This window comes from Hemibagrus wyckioides, linkage group LG08, assembly GCF_019097595.1.
Source record: "Hemibagrus wyckioides isolate EC202008001 linkage group LG08, SWU_Hwy_1.0, whole genome shotgun sequence".
Lineage (NCBI taxonomy): Eukaryota > Metazoa > Chordata > Actinopteri > Siluriformes > Bagridae > Hemibagrus > Hemibagrus wyckioides.
In genome coordinates this window covers 24,790,887-24,804,375 of record NC_080717.1, presented here as the reverse complement: position 1 = coordinate 24,804,375, position 13,489 = coordinate 24,790,887, and the positions used below count along the sequence as shown (strand labels likewise).

Sequence of the window (13,489 nt, the reverse complement as noted above, 5' to 3'; positions counted from 1 at the left end):
CACAGAGTCCTGACCTCAACCTGATAGAACACCTTTGGGATGAATTAGAGTGGAGACTGAGAGCCAGGCCTTCTCGTCCAACATCAGTGTGTGACCTCATAAATGCGCTTCTGGAAGAATGGTCAAAAATTCCCATAAACACACTCCTAAACCTTGTGGACAGCCTTCCCAGAAGAGTTGAAGCTGTTATAGCTGCAAAGGGTGGACCGACGTCATATTGAACCCTATGGATTAGGAATGGGATGTCACTTAAGTTCATATGCGAGTCAAGGCAGGTGAGCGAATACTTTTGGCAATATAGTGTATGTGTGTGCGTGTGTGTGGATATATGTGTGTGGATGTATGTGTGTGTATATGTGTATATATATGTGTGTGTATATGTGTATATATGTGTGTGTGTGTATATGTGTGTGCGTGTATGTGTATATATGTGTGTGCGTGTATATGTGTGTGTGTATATATGTGTGTGCGTGTATGTGTATATATGTGTGTGCGTGTATGTGTATATATGTGTGTGCATGTATGTGTGTGTATATGTGTATATATGTGTATATATGTGTGTGTGTGTGTATATGTGTGTGCATGTATGTGTGTGTATATATGTGTGTGTGTGTATGTGTGTGTGTGTATATATATATATGTGTGTGCGTGTATATGTGTGTGTGTGTGTGTATGTGTATATATGTGTATATGTGTGTGTGTATGTGTATATGTGTGTGCATGTATGTGTGTGTATATGTGTGTGTGTGTATACATGTGTGTGCGTGTATGTGTATATGTGTGTGCGTGTATATGTGTGTGTGTGTGTGTATGTGTATATATGTGTATATGTGTGTGTGTATGTGTATATGTGTGTGCATGTATGTGTGTGTATATGTGTGTGTGTGTATATATGTGTGTGTGTGTATATATGTGTGTGCGTGTATGTGTATATGTGTGTGCGTGTATATGTGTGTGTGTGTATGTGAATATATGTGTGTGCGTGTATGTGTATATATGTGTGTGCGTGTGTGTGTGTGTGTGTATTCTCCTCAGGACCAAGTTAAGCTTTGACTCTGATACAGTGAGAGAAACTCATGCAGGAAAGATTCAGACTCCTGCAGAGAGCAGAGTGCCTCCTAATCCACTCACGCCATCAATTATTAATCTCCACCTGCTTCTTTCAACAAGTCAGCACTTTTAGTCCAAAGTAATTGTGTACTCTCTCAGTGTGTGTGTGTGTGTGTGTGTGGAGACAGACAGAAATCAAGCAGAAGCTAATGATGGAATAATGATGGATTCTCCTGTGTTTGTTAGAGTGAGTGTGTGAGTGCGTGTGTGTGTGTGTGTGTATGTTAGAGTGAGTGTGTGTGTGTTTGTGTGAGTACATGGAAGTGTGTGTGTGTGTCTGTGTGTGTGTGCATGTATATGTAACATTTTGCATATTATTTCATGATATCCACGATTCAGCTTCACCTTTTTTAGTTCTGTCATTTGTGCAGCTGCTTCTAATGCCTAATGCTTCTAATTGTTTCCGTAACGGCTCATTCACAGGGACTTATATGGCGGATGCTTCAATCATGACAAATAAACTTAAGAAGAAGAAGAAGAAGAATTAATAATTGATATGGTGTAGTTTTCTGGAAGTTTTCTGATCTCCAGTGTCAGCACTCAGAGTCAAAGATGAAGCGGAAAATGTATGATTTTCAACAAAATAGTGACTGTAGGATTACAGGAAAATATTCAACAGAGACGTGGATTATTTTTCTATAATACTCTCTCTCTCTCTCTCTCTCTCTCTCTCCTGTGGAGGTGATTAAGCTGTGCAGATTAGGGCCATGCAGGTAAACACCATTAGCAGAGTCAGCCGGCCAATCGGAGCAAGGGAGCGTTGAGTCCCCGGTGACACGCTGACCTGCTGCAGGAGACGGTGTGTGTTTCCACAGCAACTTACTGTACCACACACACACACAGTGAGTGAGAGATCGAAAAAAGAGGCAGAGATTAAGAGAGAGAGAGAGAGAGAGAGAGAGATGATGTTTTGTTTGCTTTGCTGTTGCTAAGTGCAGGTTCAGCTTTATGCAACTTAGTCTCAGCTGAATTTCACAACTGTTTTAAAATAATGTAAACACACACACACACACACACACCTTTACACTGTCCATTACATCCCAGCTACATAGCTAACTATTATTTCAGTGATGTTGCTTTGCTAACATCAGGCTTAGCTTGCTAGTCAGCTAACACACCTAATTTAGTGCTACATCAGGAAACTGAATCAGGAACATCTACGTCTACATCATGAGACTAGCTAGCTAACGCTTGATATATAGACCGTGTTATTAATGAGTTGTTTAAATAGCTAACTTTGTTACACTTTGTTTACACCCTGAATGTTACACCACATGGACGTCTTAGTTTAGCCGAACGGCACTTCCTGTCATTTAGTGTTAATCTGTAATAATACATGGAGTACAGTTTAGCACCAGCTGAGGGAAGAGTCGTAACCAGGAAACAACCCTGGAACAAGAACACACGGAACCGAGGCTAGGACTTGGATTCAACAAGGTATAAATATACAAACTATTCAAGGATGAACTGACAGCAGGTGAGAACACAGAGGGACATACTGTATAAATCACAAGAAGAGGCGGATGAGGAGTTTCTGAAGTGTTCACGATGGGTTATACAGCTTCAGGAGATCGGCAAGACAGACTGGAGCTAAACTCCAGCATCAGGAATTTGTTAACAATGCATTTTTTCATGAAAAAAGAATGTGCATAAAAATATAAAAAATATAAAAAATTATATATAATATATATAATATATAATATATATATTATTTTATATATATATAAAATATAAAAATTTGCTTTTTTCCCGCTAAAGAAAGCAGGCAGCTGCTGCTGCACTTGGAACAAGCTGAAGCTGTACTTAAAGAGACGTGGGGACAGACATGGGACCTAATCCAAAATAGCAGATTGGGATTGGTCTCTCTGGATTGAGAGGTGCTGGGATCTTCTAGTGAACCTTTCAGCGGATGTGTCAGTTCCTCCAGGTGTGGATGATTTTATATCGAGTTCACAGCAGAGAGAAAGCTGGAGAGTGTGATGTGAACAGACCTCCGTGATGTTTTCTCATTATGCTCCAGATCTGAATCATGCTGCTGGACATTGCGTGTATAATAAAGTAGGTGTGGAATAAAAGACATCTAAAACATCCCCTCAGTCACACGTTCAGTGTGAGCTGACCTTTAGCTGGACAGCATAATAGCCACTGTCTAATTCCAGAAGTCTCTAATGTGTAATTGAGCCATAAATAATCCACAACATTTTAAAAACTCTGTGAGCTTTTTTTTACCATGGCTACATTTTCACCCCAGGCTGGAAGCATTGTGACGTCATCAAAACATTGATGACAAAATGTAAATCGTTCACAGAGCTAAGATTCTTCTAAGTTCTGGTTTTTGGTTGTTTTCTGAAGAAGATCAGAGAAAGCATGGGGGCCAAGAAAAAAGGTGCATAAGTCTCAGATCTAGTAAGTTCAATCTCATCCAAGAGCTACAGAGCCATGACAACTGATTCAGGTGCTGTTTCAGATCGGACCTAAACAACTCTGAGGTTGTTTTTTTTTATTTACATTATTTATCACATGAACTTCAGCATTAGTAAACCATCTGTATTTTGTTTTTACTTCTTAAATATCTTGTCTTTGTTTCTAATTTACATCTATATAGTTCATACAATCCACCATCCATTTTAGATGTTTGTGTTTTGTTCAGTATTGCAAAATTCAGAACTTTTGGTGTTGTGTTGGTGTCACGTCCGGTCGCCCCCACATCGTCTGGGGCACAAACCCGGACCTCCGTGGTGATGTGTGCGCCTTCATGCCATGGAGACAGACCCATACGCAGGATTCAAAAAGCACTGCTTTATTCACGTTGACAAAAGACATGCGGAACACTATCATAATCACAAACACACGACATGGCACTAGCTGAAACTGAAACATAAACAAAACCCTTAACATAAAACATGACAAAACCTGAGCATGAACTCGGACATGACTCTAACCAGAACATAGAACATTAAACACAGAACACTGACAGGTACAAAAGGACCTCTATTTCTAGGGCACAACATTAGGACTAATGCGGAACAGGTGACACGGCAGGAATTAAACAATGGGAAAGGCGTGGCACCAAATACACATAAAGAAGCAGGCTTCCCAGAGTCACCTGCCAGCACCCTCTCCAGGTCTGGCAGGGAACTGTCCAGCTGTTCCTGACAGTTGGTCTTTCAGTGTTACAGTGAAGTGTTGTTTCATTGTTATAGTTGAGTCAGTGTTATAGCAGAGTGTGTTTTGGTGTTACAACAGAATGTTATTATGTGCTACAGCAGAGTGTGTTTAGTTTTTATCGCAGAGTGTGTTTCAGTGTTACAGCAGAGTGTCTTGATGTTACAGAAAATTGTGTTTTGGTGTTATAGTGGAGTGTATTTTGGTGTTACAGCAGAAAGTTTATAGTTTTTACCCCAGAGTGTTTTCTGGTGGTACAGTGGAGTGTGGAGTACGTTTTGGTGTTACAGCAGAACATGTTTCAGTGATACAGAAGAGTGATTTGCCGTTACAGTGTTGTATAAAACAAAGTGTATTTCAATGTTATATCATAGTGTGGTTTGGTTAAACAATTGATTGTGTTTTGGTGATTGTTGCAGTGGAGTGTGATTGTTACAGTAGAGTGTGACTGTTACAGTGGAGTGTGATTGTTACAGTAGAGTGTGACTGTTACAGTGGAGTGTGATTGTTACAGTAGAGTGTGACTGTTACAGTGGAGTGTGATTGTTACAGTAGAGTGTGACTGTTGCAGTGGAGTGTGATTGTTACAGTTGAGTATGACTGTTACAGTGGAGTGTGATTGTTACAGTTGAGTATGACTGTTACAGTGGAGTGTGATTGTTACAGTTGAGTATGACTGTTACAGTGGAGTGTGATTGTTACAGTGGAGTGTGATTGTTACAGTAGAGTGTGACTGTTACAGTGGAGTGTGATTGTTACAGTAGAGTGTGACTGTTACAGTGAAGTGTGATTGTTACAGTTGAGTATGACTGTTACAGTGGAGTGTGATTGTTACAGTGGAGTGTGATTGTTACAGTAGAGTGTGACTGTTACAGTGGAGTGTGATTGTTACAGTAGAGTGTGACTGTTGCAGTGGAGTGTGATTGTTACAGTAGAGTGTGACTGTTACAGTGGAGTGTGTTTGTTACAGTAGAGTGTGACTGTTACAGTGGAGTGTGTTTGTTACAGTAGAGTGTGACTGTTACAGTGGAGTGTGTTTGTTACAGTAGAGTGTGACTGTTGCAGTGGAGTGTGATTGTTACAGTGGAGTGTGACTGTTACAGTGGAGTGTGATTGTTACAGTAGAGTGTGACTGTTACAGTAGAGTGTGATTGTTACAGTGGAGTGTGACTGTTACAGTAGAGTGTGATTGTTACAGTGGAGTGTGATTGTTACAGTAGAGTGTGACTGTTGCAGTGGAGTGTGATTGTTATAGTGGAGTGTGATTGTTACAGTGGAGTGTGATTGTTAGAGTGGCGTGTGATTGTTACAGTGGAGTGTGATTGTTAGAGTGGAGTGTGATTGTTACAGTTGAGTGTGATTGTTATAGTGGGGTGTGATTGTTACAGTGGAGTGTGATTGTTACAGTGGGGTGTGATTGTTACAGTTGAATGTGTTATAGTGGAGTGTGATTGTTACAGTAGAGTGTGACTGTTACAGTGGAGTGTGATTGTTACAGTTGAATGTGTTATAGTGGAGTGTGATTGTTACAGTAGAGTGTGATTGTTACAGTGGAGTGTGATTGTTACAGTAGAGTGTGACTGTTACAGTGGAGTGTGATTGTTACAGTAGAGTGTGACTGTTACAGTGGAGTGTGATTGTTACAGTTGAATGTGTTATAGTGGAGTGTGATTGTTACAGTAGAGTGTGATTGTTACAGTGGAGTGTGATTGTTACAGTGGGGTGTGATTGTTACAGTTGAATGTGTTATAGTGGAGTGTGATTGTTACAGTAGAGTGTGACTGTTACAGTGGAGTGTGATTGTTACAGTTGAATGTGTTATAGTGGAGTGTGATTGTTACAGTAGAGTGTGATTGTTACAGTGGAGTGTGATTGTTACAGTAGAGTGTGACTGTTACAGTGGAGTGTGATTGTTACAGTAGAGTGTGACTGTTACAGTGGAGTGTGATTGTTACAGTTGAATGTGTTATAGTGGAGTGTGATTGTTACAGTAGAGTGTGATTGTTACAGTGGAGTGTGATTGTTACAGTTGAATGTGTTATAGTGGAGTGTGATTGTTACAGTAGAGTGTGATTGTTACAGTGGAGTGTGATTGTTACAGTAGAGTGTGACTGTTACAGTGGAGTGTGATTGTTACAGTAGAGTGTGACTGTTACAGTGGAGTGTGATTGTTACAGTTGAATGTGTTATAGTGGAGTGTGATTGTTACAGTAGAGTGTGATTGTTACAGTAGAGTGTGACTGTTGCAGTGGAGTGTGATTGTTACAGTTGAGTATGACTGTTACAGTAGAGTGTGATTGTTACAGTGGAGTGTGATTGTTACAGTAGAGTGTGACTGTTACAGTGGAGTGTGATTGTTACAGTAGAGTGTGACTGTTACAGTGGAGTGTGATTGTTACAGTTGAATGTGTTATAGTGGAGTGTGATTGTTACAGTAGAGTGTGATTGTTACAGTTGAATGTGTTACAGTGGAGTGTGATTGTTACAGTGGAGTGTGATTGTTACAGTTGAGTGTGACTGTTACAGTAGAGTGTGATTGTTACAGTGGAGTGTGATTGTTAGAGTGGAGTGTGATTGTTACAGTTGAATGTGTTATAGTGGAGTGTGATTGTTACAGTGGAGTGTGATTGTTACAGTGGAGTGTGATTGTTACAGTTGAATGTGTTATAGTGGAGTGTGATTGTTACAGTGGAGTGTGATTGTTACAGTTGAATGTGTTATAGTGGAGTGTGATTGTTAGAGTGGAGTGTGATTGTTACAGTTGAATGTGTTATAGTGGAGTGTGATTGTTACAGTGGAGTGTGATTGTTACAGTGGAGTGTGATTGTTACAGTTGAATGTGTTATAGTGGAGTGTGATTGTTACAGTAGAGTGCGATTGTTACAGTGGAGTGTGATTGTTACAGTGGAGTGTGATTGTTACAGTTGAATGTGTTATAGTGGAGTGTGATTGTTACAGTAGAGTGTGATTGTTACAGTGGAGTGTGATTGTTACAGTTGAATGTGTTATAGTGGAATGTGTATCAGTGTTACAGTGGAGTGTGTTTCAGTGTTATAGTGGAGTGTGTTTCAGTGTTAGAGTGGAGTGTGTTACAGTGGAGTGTGTATTAGTGTTACAGCAGAGTGTGTATTAGTGTTACAGCGGAGTGTGTATTAGTGTTACAGCAGAGTGTGTTACAGTGGAGTGTGTATTAGTGTTACAACAGAGTGTGTATTAGTGTTACAGCAGAGTGTGTATCATTGTTACAGCAGAGTATGTGTCAGTGTTACAGTGGAGGGTGTTTGGGTGTTATAGTGGAGTGTTTATCAATGTTACAGTGGAGTGTGTTACAGTGAAATGTGAAACAGTGTTGCAGTGGAGTGTGTATCAGTGTTACAGTGGAGTGTGTATGAGTGTTACAGTAGAGTGTGTTACAGTGCTGCAGTGGAGTGTGTTACAGTGGAGTTTGTATCGGTGTTACCGCAGAGTGTGTATTCATGTTACAGTGGAGTGTGTTACAGAGGAGTGTTAATCAGTGTTACAGTAGAGTGTGTATGAGTGTTACAGTGAAATGTGTATATGTGTTAGAGTGTAGTGTGTTACAGTGAAGTGTGTCAGTGCTTACACGACTGTTTTGACCCTTGAAAAGAAAAAAGGAATAAGGACAGAATAAAAGAAAAAAATAAAATTTAAAATACAAAATATAAAAACTATCATTTTTACAGTAAGTAAAATAAAATATAAATAAAATAAGGTAAGGTATAATATGTATATAGAATATGTATATAGAATATATGTAAGTAGAATATAGAATATATATAAAGATTTAGAATGTAAACAACTGTAATAAATAACAGACTATGTAAAGTGTGTGAAATGTGCAATGTGCAGACAGTTGAGTGTGTTACAGTGGAGTGTGATACAGTGTTACAGTGGAGTGTGTATCGGTGTTACAGCAGAGTGTGTATTAGTGTTACAGTGGAGGGTGTATCAGTGTTACAGTGGAGTCTGTATGAGTGTCACAGTAGAGTGTGTATCAGTGTTACATTTGAGTGTGTATCACTGTTACAGTGACGTTTATTAGAGTGCAGTGTATCAGTGTTACAGTAGAGTGTGTATGAGTGTTACAGTGAAGTGTGTATAAGTGTTACATTGGAGTGTGTTACAGTAGAGTGTGTATGTGTTACAATTGAGTGTTCTAAAGTGGGGTGTGAATCAGTGTTACAGTGAAGTGTGTATAAGTGTTACAGTGGAGTGTGTATGAGTGTCACAGTGGAGTGTGTATCAGTGTTACAGTGGAGTGTGTATGAGTGTCACAGTGGAGTGTGTATCAGTGTTACAGTGGAGTGTGTATGAGTGTCACAGTGGAGTGTGTATGAGTGTCACAGTGGAGTGTGTATCAGTGTCACAGTGGAGTGTGTATCAGTGTTACAGTTGAGTGTGTATCACTGTTACAGAGATGTTTATTACAGTGCAGTGTATCAGTGTTACAGTAGAGTGTGTATCGGTGTTACAGTGGAGTGTGTATCAGTGTTACAGTAGAGTGTGTATCAGTGTTACAGTAGTGTGTGTATTAATGTTACAGTGGAGGGTTTTACAGTGTTACAACGTAGTGTGTTTCAGGGTTACAGTGGAGTGTTTATCAATGTTACAATGGAGTGTGCATTGGTGTTACAGTGGAGTGTGTATCAGTGTTAGAGTGGAGTGTGTTACAGTGGAGTGAGAATCAGTGTTACAGCAGAGTGTGTATGAGTGTCACAGTTGAGTGTGTATCAGTGTTACAGTTGAGTGTGTATCAGTGTTACAGTGGAGTGTGTTACAGTGGAGTGAGAATCAGTGTTACAGCGGAGTGTGTATTAGTGTTACAGCAGAGTGTGTATCATTGTTAGAGCAGAGTGTGTGTCAGTGTTACAGTGGAGTGTGTTACAGTGGAGTGAGAATCAGTGTTACAGCAGAGTGTGTATGAGTGTCACAGTTGAGTGTGTATCAGTGTTACAGCGGAGTGTGTATGAGTGTCACAGTTGAGTGTGTATCAGTGTTACAGTGGAGTGTGTTACATTGGGGTGTGTTAAAGTGGAGTGTGTTACAGTGGGGTGTGTTGCAGTGGAGTGTGAATCAGTGTTACAGTGGAGTGTGTATGACTGTTACAGTGAAGTGTGTATAAGTGTTACAGTGGAGTGTGTTGCAGTGGAGTGTGAATCAGTGTTACAGTGGAGTGTATATCAGTGTTACAGTGAAGTTTATTACAGTGCAGTGTATCAGTGTTACAGTGGAGTGTATATCAGTGTTACAGTGGAGTGTATATCAGTGTTACAGTGGAGTGTGTATGAGTGTCACAGTGGAGTGTGTATCAGTGTTACAGTTAAGTGTATATCAGTGTTACAGTGAAGTTTATTACAGTGCAGTGTATCAGTGTTACAGTAGAGTGTGTATCGGTGTTACAGTGGAGTGTATTACAGTGGAGTGTATATCAATGCTACAGCAGATTGTGTGTATTACTGTTACAGTTGGAGTATATAACGGTGATGTGTGTATCGGTGTTACTGTGGAGTGTATTACAGTGGAGTGTGTATCAGTGCTACAGCAGAGTGTGAGTATTAGTGTTACAGTGGAGTGTGTTACAGTGTAGTGTGTATCATTGTTAGGCTGCTGGTGTGTCTTAGGTAAACTCAGGCTAAACAGGCCTCTAATCCGGATGTTCGCTCTCACACACACATCAGTCTGTGTCACTTATATTCCCTCGCTTCAGCGCTCTGCTCCGGGGTCATCGGCGTGTCGAGACCTCGTTACACACTCGCTTATGTGGGTGAATCTGACTGACCTCACTGCGCTGTGTTTCTGCTAAATGAGTCATTTTGTTTTTTTTTCTCTCTGCTTATATGGTGTATATGTGTTAGAGTGTAGTGTGTTACAGTGAAATGTGAAATGTGCTTTACATATGGCCTCAAAATCTTCCTTCAGTTCACGTGGAGAAAAAAAAAAAGAAGAAATCAACTTACTAATGAAAATAAGAGAAATAAAACAGAAATGCAGGGAAAGAAGTAAACAGGTAAAGAACCAAATGGATAAAAACAAATTGTCCAAATTTAATGAGACTTTATTAAAAGTATATGATTTTGAAAATAAAGTAGCAACATTTTGAGAAATAAAGTCATAGATTCGGATATTAAGAGAACAACGTTGACTTGTTACTAATTTGTTCTCAAAATCATATATTTTGAAGTTTACAGTAAAATGCTACCATACTTTGCTACTTCTTTTGCTCTTGTTTCTCATAAATTGATGCGGTTGATTTGAGATATTTCTTTTTGCAACATCTATTTTTAGATTTTTACACTACCACGTTGTTGATACGCTCGTCCTTGATAGTAAACCTGGCTACTAGTTTAAACTTCAGACAACAATAGTTACTTTACCCTAGCAAGATTGCTAACAGCACATCAGTAGCTGTTCCTGGAAAGGGAAGGTTAGCTTTAGCTAAGGTAGCTAGTTTGTGGCTAATTTTAGCTCAGTGCTGCTGGAAGATTTTGGAAAATCACTAGCTTAGCTAACGTGAATAAACTATTCCGTAGTGTAATTAATACAATAGACGTAGCAAATTTAAGTACAGGTGTAACCGTTAATTCTATCAGGACATGCTTCAACAATTTGCCCTTAAATCAGAGTCAAGATGTTTAGCATTATGAGTCTAATGAGCTAATAATTAATGCTTCTAGTTTAGTATTGCACATTAATTCTGCATTGCTATGATATTGTGTTGCTTTAAAAAGTTTTGTGGGTTCCAGTAAAGCTCCAGAGCATCAGATTCAGGTAGGAGGTGCAAACCAGAGTGTGAAAGTTGAGTTATGCATATTGGCCTCATTTTTTTGTTTTATTTATTGGTTATTTGCATAATTTATGGAAACTCTACAAAGTATAGAAATGTTACTTGGCCTTACACTGACTGAGATTTCTGCTAACTTTGGTAGCTGTTCCTACACTTGTTGGCTAATTAGATTTTGGCTTTGTTTAGGTAAACAGGTAGACAACATCGCTAACTTTATTTGCTAAGACAGTACCAGGTAAGCAAGAATCTTGCGCTTACCTCCATCTGAGTAGGTCTCAGTTCCATATCCATCCTGCAGCCCGTTGTTCCACGTGCCCTCATACTTGCCACTGGCCCCGGTGCTCTCCCGCACTCCGTAGCGCCCCTTAAATCCATGCGTCCACTCCCCCTTGTACACCCACTTGCCCTTGTTCTCCACGCCGATGCCGTGGCGTTTGCCTTGCGCCCACGTGCCCTGGAAGGTGTTGCCACTTGGCCATGTGTATACACCCAGGACCTCGAAACCATGGCTCCATGCCCCAGCGTACTCGCCCTGGCCTTTGGGCCCCGTGCAGATGCCATGGCCGTGGGCCTTGCCTTCATCCCACCCGCCACAGTAAGACCCCCCATCGTCAAAGTTGAACCTGCCCCCAGTGGACATGCATGAAATAGGGCTTGGCAAAAGTCCACAAATCTCGGAAAAAGAAAAAGAAAATAAAAAAAAAAGATCAAGGGATGGGTGGTGGTGGTGGTGGGAGGGGAAGGGAACGAAAACAAGAGTGGAAGACTTTGCTTAAACTGGAAATATCCCTGTCAGTCAGACGTTGCTCTAAGTGACAACAACTCAAACTGAAAAAAGAGGCTGAAAGAAAAAAATAACACGGGATGTTGCTCACACCATCCTGCTCCCAGAGAACGAGGTTATTATTCCCGAGCCAGTCTCCGGCGACTGCGTCTCGGAGATGGACACAGCGGAAGGCCCACGCCAGCCATCACGCGCCGGGCGACACGAGCACAGCGACTCGGATGTGCAGGGCTTCTCAGGCCCTGATCTTCAGCTCCCCGAGGCTCCACCTTTTTAGAAACCTGTTCGGTGGAGGAAGCGCTTGTGCAGCATTTACACAAGTCTACTCTAACACACTCTTAGAAAAAAGGGTTCCTCTCGGGTTCTTTGGATGATTCTTGCTTGGTATGGTCAGGTTCTACATGCCAGCTTTCAGGGTTCCTCCAGGGGGATAAACCCAAGAACCTTCTTTTCTAAGAGTGTATGGAGGAGGAGGCTCCTGTCTTGTTGTACAAGCGTCAGCACCCAAACCCCCCGCCCGACATCATCACGCTGCGGATGATGCTGCTGATGAAGGGATGAAAGAAAGAGAAGAATGAAGAAAAAAAACAGGAGGCGCGTGATTGCTTGCTATGAACGCTGTCGTTTAGGTAACAGGAGATGGATGGATCAGCAGGACAGCAGACAATCCAGCGTTATTAATCCGTTGTATGGTTGCTGTCTCTGTTTCCCTCTCTCCCTCTCTCTCTCTCTCTCTCTCCCTCTCTCTCTCTCCCTCCCTGTCTATCTATCTTGCTTGCTTTCTCCTCACGCTCTTTCAGGTCCACATCACAATCCAGTGTTTGCGCATCAGTGATAAATCCAGGTTCAGAGCCTTCCGTTCTGATGTGTATCCAGGGAGAGTGCGTGCCTGCTTTGCTTGTATCGCTGCTTCTTATCGTTTATCTCAGCTGTCGGTGTGTTTGAATCTCTCTCTCTCTCCCTCTCCCTCTCTCTCTCTCTCTCTCTCTCTCAGATCTGCTCATTACAGGAGGACTGTTCCAACACAGCCAAACCCCCCCTCATCTCCCCTCCCCCGCACATACTGACTCTCTACCTCCACTTAAAGAGACACAACACTCCCTCTTTCCATTTAACGCTCGTTCTCTCTTTCCTGACTCCCTCCCTCCCTTTCTCTTTTCCCTCTCCATCTCTCTCCACTTAAAGACGCATATACTACTCTAATACAAATCTCTCTCTCTCTCTCTCTCTCTCTCTTTCCCTCTTCATTTAAAAGATTAGGTTAGCGTCTATGCTGAATTTCACATCTTCTCCGTATATCTGCTCGGGTTTCCTTGGGGTTCTCTGGTTTCCTCAAAATAATAAAAGCGATTAAGGGGTCCAAGCACTCTGTGATTTATTTGATGTTTGTATCTTGGTGATCTTTAGCGGTGGTCTTAAACCCATCTATCTATCTATCTATCTATCTATCTATCTATCTATCTATCTATCTATCTATCTATCTATCTATCTATCACTTAACACTTAAAGAGACAGACATTCTGCTAACATGCACCATTTTCTCCTTTTCATTCCCTCCCCTGGGAGATCAGCGTTTTAATTGGCCAGTATTCTCTCTCTCTCTCTCTCTCTCGCTCTCTCTCTCT

The 13,489-nt window shown here is 41.1% G+C and overlaps 1 protein-coding gene across 1 annotated transcript in view; it reads right to left on the bottom strand.

Annotated features, from left to right (window-relative positions):
• Positions 1-12,874, bottom strand: part of jph3b (junctophilin 3b) — a 48,534-nt gene extending 35,660 nt beyond the window's left edge. Inside the window, exon 1 of the mRNA XM_058397996.1 lies at positions 11,339-12,874. Within this exon, the coding sequence (XP_058253979.1) occupies positions 11,339-11,720 (382 nt within the window). The 5' untranslated portion in view covers positions 11,721-12,874. The remainder of the gene's footprint in view (positions 1-11,338) is intronic.
• Between the last annotated feature and the right edge of the window lie 615 nt (positions 12,875-13,489).